At 36.3% G+C, this 21338-nt stretch overlaps 1 protein-coding gene across 6 annotated transcripts in view; it reads right to left on the bottom strand.

Annotated features, from left to right (window-relative positions):
• ARHGEF7 (Rho guanine nucleotide exchange factor 7) overlaps positions 1-21338 on the bottom strand; it is a 194105-nt gene that overhangs the window by 14121 nt on the left and 158646 nt on the right. For 5 of the 6 annotated variants that reach the window (XM_039533460.1, XM_039533492.1, XM_039533476.1 and 2 more), the window contains 2 exons: positions 19446-19539; positions 10724-10813 (listed from right to left, as the gene is read on the bottom strand). In XM_039533460.1, coding sequence (XP_039389394.1) covers positions 10724-10813; positions 19446-19539 — 184 coding nt within the window. Of the gene's footprint in view, positions 1-7455; positions 7633-10723; positions 10814-19445; positions 19540-21338 lie in introns of all 6 variants that reach the window. The other variant, XM_039533501.1, reaches the window with a different exon arrangement.

Genomic DNA, 21338 nt, shown 5'->3' with positions numbered 1-21338 from the left:
AAATTACAATTAAGGCACATATCCTGATGGCATGTTTTACTATTGAGATGACTGTCACAAAATACAATTAGAGCATACATGATGCAAAACTGTACAACTGAAAAAAAGCCCAACACTGCCTGACACAGAAAACGCAGAGTTGAAAGTTATGCCAGGGTTATGAACTCAATTCACTACATCCAAACACACACAACCTCTGTCAACAAGGAGAGACACAAGCTTCTACCCAGCAGCAAGACTTCTGTTTTTTCCAGGGCTGAGGATGAAGCAGCTCTGATGCTTCCTTCTAGCGATATCCTCCAAGGCACAGGTTCCACTTCTAGAATCCACAAGGTAAGAGAAGTACATCTGTACATCAGCTCATTCATGGTACTCTATGCAGTATTAAGAGACTTCAGATGCACACTCTGTTAACATGGGAAAGGAAGATATATACTTGCAGAATGCACATATCACATTCCCTCAGTGATCACAGTGCTTTTAGTCAACACTGACTGACATCTTCTAGGCATGGATCATTCACATGGGAGGGCATTTTCAGACACATCTGGAACATTCATCAAGCAACAGCCTATGGCCACTCATATTAAGAGCCACTGAGACATCCACATGACAAAAATGGCCAGTTGATCTCACTCTAAAACCAGCAGAACATCATGACCATTTAGCACAACTCCAAAGGAAAGCCAGAATGCAGAGTGGAATTCACCGGAGTTCTCCCTGGCGTCCAGCTGCACCTATTGTTAATGCGATTGGGATGGACTACAAAAAGACACATGCAAGAACACATTGATATACGATGCAGCTCCACTGTCTTCAAAGAAGCTGCCTCGGAGATGTGTCTGACGGTTGGTTTTGAATCTGACATTAGGCACACTATATGAGGGTGTCTTGATAAATGCAAACATAACAAATTATATTTTAAAAGGAAAGTGCAAGGTTGAAAATAAAAGGTAAACTTTTGTAATAACCACATATTAGGCCTTTTCCTAGACTCAGTCCTTGGACTGGTTTAACTAAAATAGTTTAAAAAAAAATATTAAGAGACAAATACTCAATATACACTATAGTTTAACAGCTGTTAATTTACAATAATGGCATAAATTGGGAGTATCATTGATGACTGGACTGAACAACTTGTACAGATTTCATTCTGTCTTTAGCTTTTCATATTTTCAATGGCAAAAAAAAAAGTGGTGAGGGAGCAGACTTTTACACTGATCTAAATCTTTTGTAACTGTACAGTTTTCACATTAATGCCAGACATTCTTGTTTTCTACATCTCTTTCTACAAGATCTGATTTTTAATAGAATGGAAAAAAAATTCTATTCTAAGAAATTCTTTTAAAAATATCTACTAATAGAGTTGCTGGGCTTGAGTTTCAAGGTCTAGTTAATAGGGCTGTCAATTAACTGCAGTTAACTCAGCAATTAACTCAAAACAAATTTATTGCAATTAAAAAAAGTAATCACAGTTTTCATTGCACTGTTAGTACTGATTGTTGTTACCTGTTCTTGAATATTCCATTATTTCACAACATCCCAGAAACACTCTACACATGTTTCAGCATGATGTCTCTCTTCAGTATGCGTTACTGATAAAGCAAATGATTGCAGTGTCCATCCAGTATCAATCAGGTGTGCTGTGACTCCAAGATAGCTGTGATTGCTCAAGGATGTCCAGCGATCACCAGTCAAAGCAACAGCTAGGGCATTTTTCAGAAGCTCCAACTTTGTGGTCTTCTCGTTGTAATACAGGTCATGTATTCATGATGGAATGGCTCCTTGGGAGGGACAGGTGTATGACTGATTGGAAGATGAAATTTGAATAACATCTCTCAGCTCTCTGTTGTTTACAATGTTGAGTGGTCTGCAGTTCATAGCTATCCACTTTGCAATAGCATTGGTTAAGCTGTTGTACTTTCAGGATCGCTACAAGCCCTTGGAGCAAACAAACTCTGTAAGCGTACTCTGTTATGGCTGATGGGATTCATTTGCTGTTGGTATGTTATCTGTAGCACAAGATCTGGAGGCAAGAGCATGTTTAGTATGTAGGTGGTACTGCAGACTTGAAATACTTCGATGGTATTGGAACTTAGCCCTGCAATAGCTACATATAACCATCTTTTTATGCAATCAAAAACTGTGATTAATCTAGCCTAATTTTTTTAAATCTCTTGACAGCCCTACTTATCAAGCTCAGTCTTGAAATAAGTAAGTTTTTTTTGCCCCCACTACTCCCCTTGGAGGGCTGTTCCAGAACTTCACTTCTCTGATGGTTAGACACTTTCATCTAACTTCAAGCATAAACTTGTTGATGGCCAGTTTATATCCATTTGTTCTTGTACAACCACTGGCCCTTAACTTAAATAGCACATCTCTCTCCCTGACGTTTATCTCTCTGATGTATTTATACAGAGTAATCATATCGCTCCTCAGCCTTCATTTGATTAGGCTACCCCAGCCAAGGTCCTTAAGTCTCCTCTTGTAAGGTAGTTTCTCCATTCCTCTGATCATCCTAGCATCCCTTCTCTGAACCTGTTCCAGTTTGAAATCATCTTTGTTAAACATGGGAGACCAGAATTGCACCCAGTATTCCAGATGAGGTCTCACCAGAGCCTGGTACAATGGTAGTAACACTTCCCTGTCTCTACTGGAAATACTTTGCCTGATGCATGCTAGGACTGAATTAGCCTTTTTTCACAGCTGCATCACATTGACAGCTCATAGTCATCAACTGAAACACTCCTTCGTCACTTCGATAAGTCCCCATGACCTTTCACTTTGCACTAGGCCTGTCAATTAAGGATTAATTCACAGCATGATTAAGGCGTAAATATTTTTAATCCGTTAATTGGACTTCAGAGTCAGCGGGGGCCAAAGGCTTGTGCCCCAAGAGGCTGAATGTAAGGGATCACAATTTTTTTTCTAGTGGGTGGTGTCATGATTTTTTTCAAGTCCAACTAAGGTCACCCGCATAAAAAGTTTGAGAAACACTGCTCTAAAGTTTTACACTGTTTTATTTTTGAGTGCAGTTATGTTAAAAAAAAAATCTACATTTGTAAGTTATACTTTCACAATAAAGAGCTTGCACTACAGTACTTGTATGAGGTGAATTGAAATACTCTCATCTTTTTCACAGTGCAAATATTTGTAATAAAAAATAATATAAAGTGAGCACTGTAACTTGGTATTGTGTTGTAATTGAAATCAATACGTTTGAAAATGTAGAAAACATCCAAATATTTAAATAAATGGTATTCTATTATTGTTTAGCAGTGTGATTAAAACTGTGACTAATCGCAATTCGTTTATTTAGTCGCTTGACAGCCCTACTAGTTAGATATCTAACTGGCCATTTGCATGTACACTTGTGGTATATTCACATGCAAATTAGACCAGTGCACACTTTAAATGTTCAATTTTTCATTGCATTATTCACATTCTAATCATTAACACGGATGTTGCTGTCAAATCAGGTACCCAGTTGCCCATTGAACAAACTTTACAGAGTGTTCTACTATGAAGAATCTGTTAGCCCTAACAAATCTAAAAAAGAGTGAGCTGCAGGTCTGTGCTTTATTGTGCATCAACTGAATTGTTAACCAGGTTCCAACTGCAGAGCTAAAATTTTCCCTAAGTCTAATGTATCAAATACCATTGAAAACTACTAGGTTGCGATAAGCTTAAGCACAAAGGGGCTGCACAGGTGTAGTTATTAGCTAAAGACAGAATCTGACATGAAGAAACTTTGTTGCTGGTGGTTATGCATGAGTAAGAAAGAACCTAGCATGACTTTCCGATCACAGGTTGAGTTTGTAGGGCTGGGAACTAAAAACCCATCATTTTATTTGTATGCCAATATGTCAAATTCAGTAATTTTTTGGAGTAGAACCAATTTTAAAGAGTTTATAGACACAAGTAAATCCATGGAAAAAATAACAGGACGCACAGCTGGTATATATGAATGGAGTAATACTAAATAAGGGGCTTTCTACTTTTGGAATAATGACAGTATGAAGAGCCCTAAGAAAAAATTTCAAAGCATATACAAAGAGTACTTACTTTACATACAGAATTCCCCACATTTCCCTAACTGATACAGATGTTCATCAGAAAGGATTATGCTCACCATTCAGTTAGACGGCTGTGGGACTAGAAAATAATTGCTACATTAGTAGCAAAACTTTAAGACCATAGATATATGCACTAATTTGTACTTGTGTGCCAGGCCCTCTGCATATTTTATTCAATCTTTTTTAAACTGATCCAATTTTCTCCTGAGCAACTGCTTAGCCTGTTTTCAATTTAAGTCCTCTCATATTAAGGGGGGAAACACTACTTCCATAAATGGAAATGGGAAACATGTTCTCTAGATGACAATATCTCTAGAGATGGAAAGTTTTAAAAGAAGAAGAAAAAATCAGCAGGACACAGAATAACTTGTACTATGATGGATTACATTAGACTGTCTAGATTACATCACACACCAATCATACAAGAACACCTTCACTAAAGCAGGTTGGTTCTCTTATTTTAGCATTTGGCTTTCATTTTAATATGCTACTTTCAGAAAAGCCAAACAACAAATGTGAAATTGTGAGTTATGCTGTCTTTTCCCCTGTATAATGATTAAATATTAGTCACAGGCTAGCAAATGCAAAATTTATTTCAACTGTACATAACAGATGTCTTTTTTTTTATAAAACAAAACACTTAATTGCTATATGCACCACAAACAATAATAGGCATACTGTACAATACAATGCAACATTTAGATATACATCCAGTTTGTATTTTCAAAAGTCAGTCATCTACTAAAGATGGCTTTTCCCATTCACAAATGAAATGCACAATATATAGATCTGTCAATGTTTTACGTCACTATATACACATTACTGTGTTTTGGCAAGATTATGCAAAAAACACAATTAATATAGCTTGGTGTCAATTTATGTTAAATACTCATTTAATGGAAACACCATTTAAGCCACATGAAAAGGAGCTGACAATGGCTTAAACCTACCTTCTAATTCAGATTCTGCATTCTTTCAGTATAGTACTAACTGTACACATATATTTTACAGAATTGCATAAACATAAGGTACTATTATTAGCATGACTAAAGTTCCACAAAAATAGAAACACTGAACCTTTGGACTGAATACCATCATTTTCACACTGGTATTTTTTAAACTTCTTGCATTAATACTTCTGATTAGTTGACAATGTTCAATCTGTAACATTGAAAATGCAATGATTTTTAATTCTGCAGTGATGTTGGCACTGAAGATCATCATCATAAAATAACATCATTCTGATGACAGTTAATGATTTAACTGCTACAATAATTAATGGTGGTAAACTGTCAAAGCTTTGGTGCATAGAAAGTCAATAAAATCTTCAGATCTGGGTAACAAAAGCATTATTTTGTGTGATAAAGGAAAGTTTAAGTGCAGCAACTATTTCAAAAACTTATAATATTTACAGTACATAATATATGTAACATAGTAGTATTATGTAAATGAACAGGCATTTAACCAGTGCAGAAAACATCATTATTATTCCACCAGAACACTACTGCTTAAAAAAAAGAAAATCAGGGGGAAAAAATGATCCATGCTTTCAGCATTATAAATCGGAAGTGAATCCTCTATGTGACTTTTAAAATAAAAATGAAAGCTAAGTGGTTTACAGAGGTATTGTCTGATACAGCATAGAGTACATACACCATATATTTGTCCCCTCCGCAGTTTTTCCTAGTTAAAATTAGATACAGTGCATACATGTACCTTGTTGCCACAACAAAATGACTAGTACAATAATAAACCCCTGAAATTTCTTTCTGATAAGCATGTCAATTTTCATTAGCTACAGTAACAAGTAGGTTATCAAACACTTAAAACTAATAGTGAAGTTTTGGATATGAACTGCTTCTAACACAGCTTGTCCATTTTGACATCCTTGTGGGATCGTTCATGTGTAACCATTGGTTTCCTGCTTAAATCATCTGCAGGAGTTTACTATTGCCTCAGGATTTGTAAACAGTATGATCAAATTCCCAGGCAGCAACAATTGCACCTATCTTAATTTGTTCATACAGTGATATCAGAACACTGAGCACTGTACATGTTTGAAATACAAAGAAATCTTTAAGGAAAGCAAAAAAATGTTATCACCCTTTTAGGATGCGGCTGTTTTCTTAATGCTAATGCTAATAAGGATTTAGAATACAGAAAGGTTTCATTTCAATTCCAATTATGTTATCCACAATACAGAACACAACTTTCCCCCACCAACGTCCCAGGTGCAGAATATATATTGTGTCACATTTGGAACTGAATAGATAATGTGTCAAAGCTAAAGTTACTCTGAATGAAGAGCTGGTTGCTGAAAACCAATGTGCTTATGAGAGCAACTACAAAACACAATAAATACATGTCTCAGATGTATCCAGACTATGAAAACCAAAGCCAGGCATTCTACTTTTAAGGACTTCCTACAACCCATTTTGACCACAATTATACCAACAGTTTCAGATTCTGAACACTCAAGCTTTCATAATGGTAACCTTTCTGAATTTTTTTTTTTCAGATTGGATTTTGTGGTTTTCATAGAGAAGGACCGATGATTTATTGATAGTTGTGCATTTTACTAGGCAGATCAGCAACTAAAACCTGGAACCTTCCACACTACTACATGCAGTAAAGTGACAGTATGACTACTGGCAGAGTGAACTATACACTGCATTTAACAACACAGAGTTCCAGGTCTTTAAGACAACTGCTTAACTTGTGAAAAATGTATATTCTTCATCCATGTCTAAGCAATGAAAAAAAAAAGACAGCAATATAAACATTTTCATAGATTATCAAACACTCTGCCATACAGATTGCCCAGATAAAGGAGTATCTGAATCATTTTACAGTTCTGGTACTGCGTATTTTAAAAATTATTTTCTCTTGTTCTCCCTGCTTTATACCTTGTGTTTATAATACATAGAAAATTAGACCACTATAAGGCTAAAGTAGTTCCATATTGCTGGCACTTAGCTCACAAACCAGTATGGTTTCAGTACAAAATACAAAAACGTGCTGTATCGGGGGGGAGGAATTGTTGCTACACTGACCAAGTCAAAAAACAGTCTATTCAGAGCTACAAATCAATGGCTGTCACTTTTAAAAAACCCTAAAGGTATAATATCCTTAGCAGGATATACACTCTTGATTTAGAATGACTTAATTGTATATGTATTAAATTGGCAATAGAGCCTCCCACGAGGTACAATTGAAATATCAGAAATGCTCTCAAAAGTTGTTAAAATATCACATTGAAGAGACAAGGAACAGCAAGAAAACATCTAAGAAAAGCAGGCTGTGATACAACAAGCATTTGTTAAGAAAAGCTCAGAAGTGCATTAGTTCTGGTGAGAGATATATGAGCAACAGCTCTTACGAGATGTAGACCCCATTCTGTAACTATGGGCTGTCCATATACTGTCATAGTCAGAGTCTTCTGAGAGGTCTGAAGGCTCCAAACGAGAAAGGCTACTGCGACGACCCAAGGAGTCTAGACTTGATTGGTCATCATCAGCCAAGACGTGATTATGCATCAGGTCAGTGCCTTGCCATGCTAAGGATGTACGGGTGAAATGAAATGGTGGATGTGGATAGGCAGAGGTGGGATGAGGAGGGAAACGTAAGGAATAGCCACAACCAAAACACATGAAAACAAAAGCAAAAGGTGATGGGAAGAGAAGGAAAAGAGAAAATATTGTTAAAAAGGCAGCAAAGCTTTATTCTTATTTTTGGTTGGGTTTGATGTAAAAATTACACTTGGCATGTAATAACTTTTGAACTGTCACAATCTAATTTTTTAATTTGTTTTAAATTTTGAGCAGTTTTATTGAAAATATATGTCCTGACCTGAGTACCCCTGAGATTCTTTGATTATTATTATGAACAGGACAGTCAACTCTAGTTAACAGAGAAATTTGAAAGGGGAGGAGCACAGCTACAACTTAGCTATAACAAATCACCTGGAAATCTTTTTACAAAATGCAAAGTTGATAGGGCTAATCAAATGTTGCAAGCCACAGTAGCTATCTCAGATCAACTCCAAAATACTTTAAAATATTTTAGACTTACTGTACTATTTCCAGTTACCTTCCTGCCAAGACTAGCTATCCACAGTAGTCATTTTCATGACTGTGTCTAAACTTACCTTCTCAATATAATCACTGTAAAATGTTTAGGGTGAACAAGGGGGTATAAAAATGCTCTCTCTCTTCTATTTCTATTTTGAAGCTGGGTTTTTGCTTATGAAAGGTAAATGCCTGGAAATATTTGGAAACTGAAACTGTAGGTGGCCATAATGTGAGCTACTACACACGTTGTGTTACTAATGATGTTAAACCCTTACCTAGAGAACTAACCTATTTTTCTGAGAGCAAGAAAGAATGCACAGCAAAAGACCAGATTTATAAGAAAGGAAAGCCCCACCCTTCATTCTCGTCTCTTCATTTCTATTGCCCCATAATCTCTCCAGATTTAAAAAAAACAAAACCTCTTTTCCCCCCAAGTAGTAACAAAAAGCTGCTGTCCTACCTCTGATGTCACTGCCTTCCAATCCACTGGTGCCCTAGCCGTGCTGAATTTGCACTTCCAAAAGCAGCACTTCCTGGATGCCAAACAGAAGGTGCTACTAGAAGAATTGCCAAATCAGCGCTGTGAGGGACAGGCAGAATGTGAACACAGAGGTAAGAAAGGGGTACAAAAAGAATGTGAAAAATTTAATAAACTGTCTGGTAATTTTTGAAATGCACGGTTACTCTTACAGAAGCAATCCCAGCACCAAATGGAGTTTATCCACCTCTGATGGAAAGCTAGACATGGAATGGTAGAAAATCTAAAATTTTAATGCCAATACCCAGCCTTTACAAGAGAAGAGGTCGTGCATGTAACTGATACTTTCAGCTGTTTCTTAGTGCGGTTAAATGCAAATAAAAGCTGTTGATTTTTGATGTATGTAATGATATCTACTGCACTATGTATATTTCTTAAATATACATAGAAAGGGAAAAATAGGGGGGGAAAAGCAAAAATATACTTCGCATCGGTTGTATGTGTTTCTGTGTACACACACAACTGCATAATTAAAAACTAAATGTTTCACAAACCATTTCTTGTCAGATTATCTTTGAAAAATGATCAGCACCAACTGAGCACAGTTGTGACATTTAAAATAGCAACAGTTTAATTTAGCCTTATTTTGTTCCATAATTTATCTTTACAATTTTAAACAGTAAACTTGTTTCTTTCATTTTTACCAGGTAAGCCACAATAAAACAGAATGATCATAGGGCTAAAATCAAATTTGTGGAAACTGAAACCAGTCCAAAAGAGGGATGAGCTAATAAATTACTTCAATTTTATCACCTGGAAGACTTAGAACTTGATAAAATGGATCACAAAGACAGACCTGAAGAGTCCCTTTTCGTACACATTTTAGTTTGAAACAATGTAAATGAAAATTAAAAACATACATGAAATAACCTTGCAATAAATTCTTCCTTCATACAAAAAGCCAAATTCCAATATTAAGTATATTTGCATGCAACGTAGGATTTTTCAAGGTGATGAGAAGGCAGGCAACTGCACATGTGTTAAAGAATTTGTGCACTAAATTTCAAGTCATATTTTGTGACTTTCCAATTGCCAGTATAAAATGTTTTTGCTTGGAAATAAAGTATGCACAAAAAACTGTTTTGGTAATAAACACTGACAAATACTTGGAAATTAAACAATTTAAATGGGCAGTGAGTTATTTACAATGTCCACACTAATAATTGCTGACAATAATAAAATCACTAACTATCTCAGGATCATTTTACAGCATACCAGAGATATAATTCCTAAACAAGGTTTATATTCAATGGCAAAACTGTGCAAATTGGAGAAAACTGAACAGCATGCTCTCCTCCCTTACATAAACGTTAACGCATGCTGGTGGATTCCCCTATGTGGAGTGTTTTACTTACAACACAAAGAACCTCCACAACTTCAGCCTTGTTTTAGATTAAGTGAGGATGTGCACTGTAAGTACCAATTAGCTGAATGTAAATTTGAAAAACTGAGAATGGCAACCTTACCCAACACAGAGATCTAAGAAAATTAACAGTTGCTCCCTGAAATTATTATAAGAGAGGATTAAAATTTGTAATAGTAAATATTAAACAGCTAGTGGCAAGGAAAACTTTATTGCCCCATTTACCGTTCCACAACAGGAGTGAAGGTTTCCCAGAAGCCCTTGAGTAAAACATGTATCTTGTTGAATAGAACCATCACAGGCATAAAGCAGATATAGCCCCAAAATCTGAAATGAATATTGCTCTTCCATTTACCTCCACACTTACCATTTTCTCTCAAGAAAGTGTATTGCAAGTGTCATTAAATCCAGACACTTCCCATTCCTTGGTGCATGCTTGATACAGGTTTCATACCATGGCAAATTTAGTAATATGGATTATATTCACCAAAATTGGACCTCAGGCAGGGCTTCTGATGCTCTAAGTAGAGTGCTCAAGCACCCCACGTCGAGACCCACTCCAAAGGCTGATTTTCTTAGGACACATCCCATTATTTGCAGTGTTGGGACCCACCACTGTTTTTGTTATGTATCTAAATAGCATTTTGGTTAATTAATTCAGCCTTTTCTAACTTACTTGAATTTAGTGTTTGGCGCGTTTTGGCACTTGTGCAGTACGCTTCAATGACCTTAAGAATCTGAGCATCTTCTTCCAATGCAGCTGTACCTGAAGTCAACAGAAAAATAAATCTTTACCATGGCTCTAGTTATTAAGCCAGTCATGTAATTGTAAAGTCGTTTAACGCCTAGAGACAAGTACCAGATAATTCAACTAAGGTTCAGCTCAGTGATTCTATTTATTACCCCCACAAATTGTAGCTGATACCTTAATCTATATTCTGGAGTGAGTTTCAATGAGCGAAAAGAGTTTTAAAAAAAACAAATATATACTTAAATGTTGTTATAAAATGTATTGAAAGACACCTCAAAACTGGGAAATTAAGCCATACCAAAAGAAGGTTTCTGAATATTTTAAAGCTGCCCCTTTCTGTTTCTTTTCAAAGAGAGCTATGTGGAATATAAGTGTTCTGAAGAAGTACGTCTTCCCTCTATGGTATTATGCAAACACCAATCAGACACAAAAAGTATACCCAAACAGTTATTAGTTGCACCTTAATTCATATCACAGTTTAATTAGAGAAACACAAGGAATAGAATATTATCTTCTAGTAAATAAATCAGAGCATCATGTAGTTCAATAACTAAGTCTTTATTAGGGTTCACAAGTGAAACAATCATACAATTTTTCCAAAGCAATACTATGAAAGGAAGTCTAGCATTCTGAAAATTAAACTCAGCATAATATTACAGCATATACTGTTGTACAATTTCAGTCTTGTGGCCATCAGGAAAAGTGCCACTTACCATATGAGTACTTTTGTGAAATTTGACAGCTTCTGACAACTATTTTCAGACTGTGTTAAGTGAAGCTTGTTAGGTTTCTTAGCAGAGCTTAGAGCACAGAAAAACATTCCAGATACAAAGTTCTATGAATAGTTGCTTTGGAGTTAATTAAAAGAAAATCCATGTGAAGCTAAATCTGTTCTTCCTAGGCTTCAACTAGATCCTTTTATCAAAGCTGCTTCAGCTAAGAATAGGGCGTGAAATCCTGACCACGTTTGAAGTAAATGGGAGTTTTTAAGTCTTGACTTCAGTGGAGCCAGAATTTCACCAAGGTTGGTTGGTTTGTTTGTAAATTTTCATCCATTTTTTCCCATCCCCACAAAGCTTTATATACCATTGGCCTTGAAGATTTTCACTGAGAGCATATGAAGGTCTTTCAAAGTCAGCAATCTTCTCCTAGCAGGCAAGACATCCAGAAATTCCCATTTTTATTTTCAATTATTTATGATCACAACCAAACAGTACTCTATAGAATATCCACCAGTGATGAATGTTTGCAAACACCACTAAGAAGAGCTCATAGCAACATGATAGTTTCCCAATAACGTTTAAGATATACAAACATTTCTCACCTATTCCAAAACGATTTCCTTTTTTTAATAAATGGAAAAAATCTGTCAGCAAAGCAATTCCTCTACACAGGGTGTAACACCATTGTACTGTTTTGTACAGTAGAGATGGAGAACTAGTAATTATGTAGGCATTAATTTTCTTACATTATACCCAGGTTCATGGAAGTATTTGGTTGATACATCTCACGTATCTGATTTATTTGTTCAAAGCGCAATTAACACTCAAGGACAACAGCATGCTGGTGACTACTGAAGTTCCACACAAATATCTGATGGGATCTGTTGTATTGGGACTGCATTGCAGAAGTTTCTTTATTACTTAACTGATCTCCATTGGTCAGAACACGTCAAATTCAGCATTGTTTCTCAACATTGCTTCATTTCTATTCCTAATTATAGCAGCTGTGACAGATTAAAACATTTATGTTTCAGCAGTTCTTGAAATTAAAAGATGGTCAGATTAGTAGTGACTTGTTTGTTTTTCAGTTCTATTCTATCCTTTCTTCCATATTTTAATTCTTTATTTCTCACATTCTCCTCAAATAATCAAGTTTGTGACATAACTGCTTTTAAATGGCATAAAAGCAAAATACAAAGGCATTTTAAGATCACAGATCCATTTCCCACCCCCATCAGCTCATCTGTAACCATCATACCACTCACTTAAAAGGCATAGTAATGAAAAGGATGTTACAATTGTTTTTAAATTATGTGGCTTCTGCATCTCTAACTAGCCCACTGTATCAAACAGTTAGTACTAGTAATTAATATTTTACTACTGGGAAGCAGTAGTAAGCGCTACAATCTTTAAAATAAATACTTAAAGGAAGTATGCTTTGTAAATTTAAAGAGTAACAAGAAAAATGGTCTGACGTAATTATGTTGTATACGTCCTTTAAAATGGATTTAAAATAAAAATATCAGTAAAGATATACAATTCACTTGGATAAAAATGTCATTGCCATGTGTTGATATAACAGAACAAAACAGTCACATTAAAGAATGAGCTTCTATTGCTTACCTATTATTCAGTAGAATCTGATTAAAAAAAAGATTTCCCAAAATGTTCTCTTCTGTGATCTGGGAAGACTGAGAGAACAAAAAACAGCACCAACTTATTTTGTACTATGGGGAACCATTACTCTCTTTTGCTTTGAAGATTTTGAGAGGACAGTAGATTTAAATAAAAAGGAATGCCTCTTATTTGATCAGTCCAGAATGAAAGTCTTGTGACGATGCGGAGGGGATAAAGCAAATCTTGTTTTAACAATATCAAATAGAAAGTCTAAATACTGGGGTGAAATTGAGTGTCTAGTATTGAATGAGACTACTGATATAATAGTCATCACAGAAACTTGGTGGAATGACAATTAATGGGAACCGGTAATATCAGGGTACAAAATATATAGGAATTAACTGAGTGGGTCACGGTGGGGGGAAGACTGGCACTCTATGTGAAAGAAAAAATAGAGTCAAATATAGAAAAATCTTAAATGAATCAAACTTTACCACAGAATCTCTATGTATAGACATTCCATGCTTGAATAATAAGAGTATAAACAGTAGGAATATACTACCAAACACCTGACCAAGATGGTAACAGTGACTGTATAATGTCAGGGACATTAGAGAGACTACAAAACCAGCAAACCCAATAATAATGGGGGATTTAATTATCCCCATAGTGATTGGGTAAATGTCACCTCATGACAGGATGTAGAGATTAAATTTATAGACACCCTAAATGACTGCTTCTTGGAGCAGCGAGTCATGGAACCCACAAGAGGAGAGGCAATTTTTGATTTAGTCCTAACTGGAGCACAGGATCTGGTCCAAGAGGTGAATATAGCTGAACTGCTTGGTAATAGTGACCATAATGTAATTAAATTTAACATCCCTGTAGGGGTGAAAATACCAAAGAAATCCACCACAGTAGGATTTAACTTCAAAGAGAAAACTACACAAAAATGAAGAGTCTAGTTAAACAGAAATTAAAAGGAACAGTCACAAAAGTGAAAGGAAGCTGCATGGAAACTATTTATAAACATTATAATAGAGGCTCAAACTCTATGTATATGCCAAATAATAATAAAAACAGCAAGAGGACCAAAAATGCCACCATTATTAAACAGCAGAGCGAAAGAGGTGGTTAGAGACAAAAAGGTATCCTTTAAAAACTGGACGTCAAATCCTACTGAGGAAAATAGAAAGGAGCATAACTCTGGCATGTAAATATAAAAGTCTAATTAGGAAGGCGAAAAATGAATTTGAAGAGGAACTAGCAAAAAGCAAAAAAAGTAACTAATTTTTTTTTTAAGTACATCAGAAGCAGAAAGCCACAATCAGTGAGGCCCCTTGATTATCAAGATGCTAAAGGAGCACTCAAGGAAGATAAGGCCATTGTGGAGAAGCTAAATGAATTCTTTGCATTGGTCTTCACTGAAGAGGGAAGTGAGGGAGATTCCTACGCTCAAATCATTCTTATTAGGCAACAAATCTGACGAACTGTCCCAGACTGCGGTGTCAATAGAGCAGATTTTGGAATGAACTGATAAACTGAAGGAACTCAAATATGAAACTAAAGAACTGCTAATTGTGGTTTGTAACCTATTGCTTAAATCAGCCTCCATTCCAGATGACTACAGAGTAGCTAATATAACGCCGATTTTAAAAAAGGCTCCAGACATTACATTACAGGCTGGTAAGACTAACTACAGTACCAGGCAAATTGGTTGAAACTATAGTAAAGAACAGAATTATCAGACATACAGATGAACATGATTTGTTAGGGAAGAGTCAACACAGCTTTTGTAAAGGGAAATCATGCCTCACTAATCTATTAGAATTGTTTGAGGGGGTCAACAAGCACGTAGACAAGGGTGATCCAGTTTCTGGACTTCCAGAAAGCTTTTGACTCCAAAGGCTCTTAAGCAAAGTAAGCAGTCCTGGGATAAGAGGAAAGGTCCGCTCGTGGATCAGTAACTGGTTAAAAAGATAGGAAACAAAGGGTATTGATAAATGGTCAGTTTTCACAATGGAAAGAGTTAAATAAGGATTTGTACTGTGACCTGTGCTGTTCAACATATTCATAAATGATCTGGAAAAGTGAGTGACCAGTGAGGTGGCAAAATTTGCAGGTGATACAAAATTACTCAGGATAGTTAAGTCCAAAGCTCACTGCAAAGAGTTACAAAGGGATCTCACAAAACTGAGTGACAGAGCAACAAAATGGCAGGTGAAATTTAATGTTGATAAATGCAACATAATGCACACTGGAAAAAATAATCCCAGCTAAACAGACAAAATGATGTGGTCTATATTAGCTGTTGCCACTCAAGAAAGAAATCTTGGTGTCATTATGTAAACTCTGAAAATGCCAGCTCAGTGTGCAGCAGCAGTCAAAAAGGGAAGCATTAGGAAAGGGGTAGATAATAAGACAGAAACTATCATAATGCCATTATATAAATCTATAGTACACCCACACCCTGAGGTACAGTTCTGCTCACCCCATCTCAAAAAAGATATATTCAAATTAGAAAAGGTACAGAGAAGGACAACAAAAATAATTAGCAGCTTTCATATGAGGAAAGATTAAAAAGACTGACTGTTTAGTTGAGAAAAGAAACAACTAAGGGGAGAGATGATAGAGGTCCATAAAATCATAAATGGTGTGGAGAAAGTGCATAGAGAAGTGTTATTTACCCCTTCACCTCACACAAGAGGCAGGGATCACCCAATGAAATTAATAGACAGAAGGTTTAAAACAAACAAAAGGAAGTACTTCACACAATGCCCAGTAAACCTGTGGAACTCATTGCCAAGGCCAAATCTGTAACAGGGTTCAAAAAAAAGAACTGGTTAAGTTCATGGAGGACAAGTCCATCAATGGCTATTAGCCAAGACTGATGGGTCCCTAAACCTCTGACTCCCAGAAGCTGGGACTGGATGACAGTGGATGGATCACTCGATAAATGCCCTGTTCTGTTTGTTCTCTCTGAAGCATCCAGCACTGGCCAATGTCAAAAGACAGGACACTGGGCTAGATGGACCCATTGGTCTGACCCACTATGGCTGTTCTTATGTTCTTAAAGTGGAAAGACAGAAGGAAAAGAATCACTTCTAAAGAAGAAAATATTGAGGTCAAATGATGACCATTGTATATTATAATCTGTTTCAGGCTTTCTAAATTTTCAAAAAAAATTTTTTTTGCCATAAATCAAAAATTGTATTCAAAACCATATAGGCCAATATTTTCAAATTTAGTTAATTACTGTTTAGCATCAAATGCCATATTTAAACACCTAAACAAATAATGGCTTGGATATTCAGAGTTGCAAAGGCATTCTCACAGCTCCCATTAAAATGTTGAAGTGTTGGCCAGAGTATTTAGTTTCCTAGACTCCCAACAAGTTTCTTTTAACTTGCTTAATAAAATTATATTAAAACTACTTCAAACAAACTCACACAATGTGGATTCCTTAAAGGGCCGTGTATATGCTGTATTCAGTTACAACCACCACAGAATGCAATAACAAAACTAACTTCTAAAATATTTTATTGGGCCAATCTATAGTAAGGACATTGACAAGATGTCTTGGTATGATGTAGAAGACAACACTCTGGAATTGGTTTAAAAGGCCAAAGCCACAACTTTTATTGGAAAAGCTCAAACCTGGAACTCTCTAACTATATGTATATGTAAAAAAGGAAGGAATAAGTTTCTTCATGGGAGGCCCTGTATCAGTGCTTGGTAACAAGGTCCTTTCTTGAGGAGACCTTATGTCTTCTCCACTGTCTTTCATTCCATCCATATGCAAGGTTCTAGTGAGAGGGATGCTTGCTTATGCAGCTGTCACATTAAAAACAAACAGCCCGAGCTTTATAGCCCATGCAAGGAAACTTGCAAGTGAAACAAGTCAGCTATCCACACCCACATACTACTCAACTAAAGTTTCCATCAACACATGCAAACAACGTATCATTCCCTTCACTAACCTAAATTCCTACCATAGGAAATCCACAACACATCCTAGGGGAAGGGAAAGCTCCCACTGTATTCAGCAAGTGTCTGTGATGTTGCACTCCACATGCGTTATGAAAATATGCTTATGAATGTGAATACGATGTAACTGGAATATGCTTTATGCAAAAGGTCTCTTGTAAGGTATCATTACAAACCTTATAATCTACTGAGTGTGTTCATCCTATTTGTTTGCATGTATTATTTCTATGTCTGAAGTTAGGAGAACAGGATATAAACTTGAATTACTGATGTAAACATATTAAGTGGAAGCCATTAAGAGTGCTTCAGAATCAATGAACTGTAAATGGCTCTATTTACTTGCAAACCTTCCTGTGTACCTGTGGGCCAGCCCAGGAAGAATGGAGGCTGGGGTCTCACAGGACATGTGATCATGTCACCTGATACTGGAATCCATCTTAAATCTGGCACTTTTTCATTTAGAAGGAGGGGTGGGGACCCAGAGAGACAAAAAATTCCCACTTTTTGCCAAAGGTATAAAAGGGGGTGAAGCAGGACAAAGGTGGTCAGTCATGAGAAAGCCCCTGCTTTCCACCTAGGATGTCTGCTGGAACTAACAAGGACTGTACTGGGGAAAGGACTGGGCCCAGACTAGGAAGGAGTCTAGTCTGTGAAAGAGGCTTGTTGCAACATCTGTGAGGGTGAGATATTGCCTGTAATCAGCTTTTTAATGTATTAGGCTTAGACTCGCGTGATTTTGCTTTATTTTCCTTGGTGACTTGCTTTGCTCTGTTATTACTTGAAACCACTTAAATCCTACTTTTTATACTTAATAAAATCACTTTTGTTGATTAATGAACCCAGGTTAAGTGATTAATACTTGGGGGAGCAAATAGCTGTGCATCTCTCTCTCTATCAGTGTTACAGAGGGCGGACAATTTATGAATTTACCCTGTATAAGCTTTATACAGAGTCAAACGGATATATTTGAGGTTTGGATCCCATTGGGAGCTGTGTGTCTGCGTGCTGGAGATAAGTAACCTGCTGAGCTGTTTTCAGTTAAGTCTGCAGCTTTGGAAACGTGGACCAGACCCTGGGTCTGTGTTGCAGCAGGCTAGTGTGTTTGGTTCAACAAGACAGGGTTCTGGAAGTCCCAAGCTGGCAGGGAAAACGGGCTCAGAGGTAATTTCAGCACATCAAGTGACAGTCCCATGGGGATCTCTGTGACCGAACTCGTCACAGTGTGTCATGGGAAAAATTCCTTCTCAACTCAAAGTATGGTGATTCTTTATGACAGCATTCACTATGTGCTTCACATGTTCCATAAACTCAAGATAGACAGGTCTCTCTTCTAAGAAGCCCACAACTTAAGGATACAGAAGTAGACAAAAACTGAGGAAAGCAAATGTGGTTTGAGTACATGAACTAGTTCAATCTAAATGGCTTAATTATTTTAAGCACCGCACAGACTCCTGTTATCACAAATGTTACTTATCCATTCACACATGTGAATCAGGATATATTAGTACACACTAAACAGACAGAACTGGACTGAAGTTAAGATGGTAGAATAAAGACTTTTTTCCCACCTGGATAACACAGTTATTAACATTGATCTTTTCTTTCATCCTTCCTACTCCCCCACACTTCTATTATGCTGCCAATGCTCCCTCTATACTTGTTTAAGCTTTTGTTCTTTATGATATTTTTTATCTATAAACCCATCTTGTTCCTTGAAAACTTCTCTAGCTTTGCTATAGCCTATGGAACAGGACAGTCCAGATTTTTCACTGACTTCTGTCATAGATAAATGACATACAGAAAATACCCCATTTCTAAGGAAATATCAGTTCAGTTGTTAGACCTAAAAAATGACCTACCCTGAAAGACATCAGTGTCAGTACCAGGACCTGTAGGTATCTGCTTTCAAATCTCCAGCTCAATGGGAACTTTGAAAACAATCAATAGTCTACATACTTAATTATTCCTTGGGAAGGTAGGATACTATTTTTAAACTCTAAATTGCTCTTCACAGACCTAAAGTTACTGTACTCAAATTTACAGTACTTTCTTTCACTTCATGAAGGTACTGACAGAGTAAAAATTTAACCAGAGAGTTAAGAAATGATTTTCCAGTATATTGAGATCATTTCAGTACAAACGATTCCTATTATTTATTTATTTATTTATTGCTTGTTGCTAATTAATATAAACAGCAAACTAGAAGTATTGGTACCTAGAGAAAATTGCAACTTTCATTGGGAAAAAAATATATCATCCATTTCTCTGCAAATTTATTTTTTTATACACTAGCACCTCGTGAATACATAGATATTTCTTACTTTTTCTCAGTGCAAACTCTTCGTCTGATGGCTTCCGTTCAGGCTTGCGCTTGGGAAGCAGCTTTTTCATGGTTTTAGGGCTTTTACTGAGATCCTGGGTGAAAAGAAAAGAAAAAGTAAAGCTTTTTTTTCGAAAAAAGATTCCAAATGCTGAAATTTTAATTTGTGTTTAAGTAGCTGTTAATTGTAAAAATCTTATAAAGTTACATCAAAATTTTGCTGGCTGATATTATTTTTGGCATATTTCAGGTTTACTTGAATCCATTTATTCCCCCCAACCCCACTGGCTGTTTGCATGTTATTCTTCTAGTCCTATTAACAGAAATACACAGCAATGCTTCTGTAAGTATGCAGGCTGTCTAGGAACTAGAGCAAAGAGAACAATGGCAAGTGGGACACAAAGTATTTTTCTTAACTTCTGAGAGGTAGACCCATCTTATTTAGAAGTAGATAAAACAAGCCCTAAGGTGGAAGGTTGGTAGGTTATACACATCTATTTCTTTAAATCAAAATTTGAAGAGTGCTTGTTATAGCTTTGAACAGAGAGAAGTACAGCAAAAGAATACTGTGACAGAGATTTAACACTTCCACTCTATAGTGAGTCATGCTAGTGTATAGGGATACAAAATACATACTGATCTACCCCTTACCTTCAGAATACAAGACAGCCTCTATACATGTGTAGAACAAGAAAGTGAAAAGATGAATGAGCAGGACAAAGACCAATGAGGATGAAGATAGGTTTCAAACATTCAGTCATATACTAAGCACTGTAAAGATGAGTGAAATTTTGCCACATTTAAGAATTAAATAAATGTTATACATACCAAAGCATGAAAGAAATTCACTTATATTTAATTTAAAAGATGGACATGCACTGCAGCTGAATACGCTAATGTAGTAATTAAACCAAAATGTTTAACCTTCAAATTAAAGGCCATCGCTCTCCCCACATTCCTTTTGGGGTTTTTTGCTAAAGTGTTTCATGACAAAAGATTGACCCCATTTTTTAAACAGAGAGCACAATTTGTGTGCCTGCAAAAAATTCAAATTTCTGCCCATAAAAACTCATCTCCTGCATGCACACTCAAGATAGTTGCAGGAACAATTGTGCAAACTCCTCTGGGAACTATTCTTAACTTTAAATCAGAACCATGACAATGCATGAAACAAGCTTTTCAACACAAGTTTAATATTGCTTCTGAATAAAGTATAATACTTTTCTGCCATATGCCTATTACCTTGTCCTTTTCTACTGCACCCCCATCACAGGATCTCAGCATGCTTTACCAAAATGACTAATCCCTATTTCCCTCATTTTACAGCTTGTAAACAGAGAGACAAAGTGGCTGTGAGTTACCCATGGTCTCACAGCAAGTCAGTAATAGAATCTCTGGCTTAATTTACTAGACACAGCTGCCTCTGTCATCAAATTACATGCACCACCAAATTCTGCATAAACCAAACATTTTAAATATTCTTCATTTTTACAGACAGGCAAAATTTAGTGATCAGAACAAGTTTGTCTACCACTGCCATCCTTTTGTGGCTTAATAAAAATAATGTTGTACAGCCCAGATTAAAATCTGCAACATTAAAGATGCGGGGTGGGGTATAAAAAAAGAACAAAGAATCATTACGCGTCATCATAAATGATACCATAATCTGAAGTTGATGCACAAAAAGTCATATACTATAACTTCTAGGATTAAATTTAAAGGTTTACTAAGTGCATGTAAACAACAGTTTAATATTCAGGAATGAAATTAGTCATAACAATTGTAGATATTCAAAATTATTTGAGACTCCTATGCAGTAGGAAATGCTGGTTAGATTGCTGATTCTGGACTCTTTCTCCATTCACCAGCAAGCAGTGGCAACACTTTGATCTCT

This window comes from Mauremys reevesii, linkage group 1 (assembly GCF_016161935.1).
Source record: "Mauremys reevesii isolate NIE-2019 linkage group 1, ASM1616193v1, whole genome shotgun sequence".
Taxonomy (NCBI): Eukaryota; Metazoa; Chordata; order Testudines; family Geoemydidae; genus Mauremys; species Mauremys reevesii.
The sequence above is the reverse complement of the archived record's forward strand: the minus strand, read 5'-3'. Positions and strand labels throughout refer to the sequence as shown.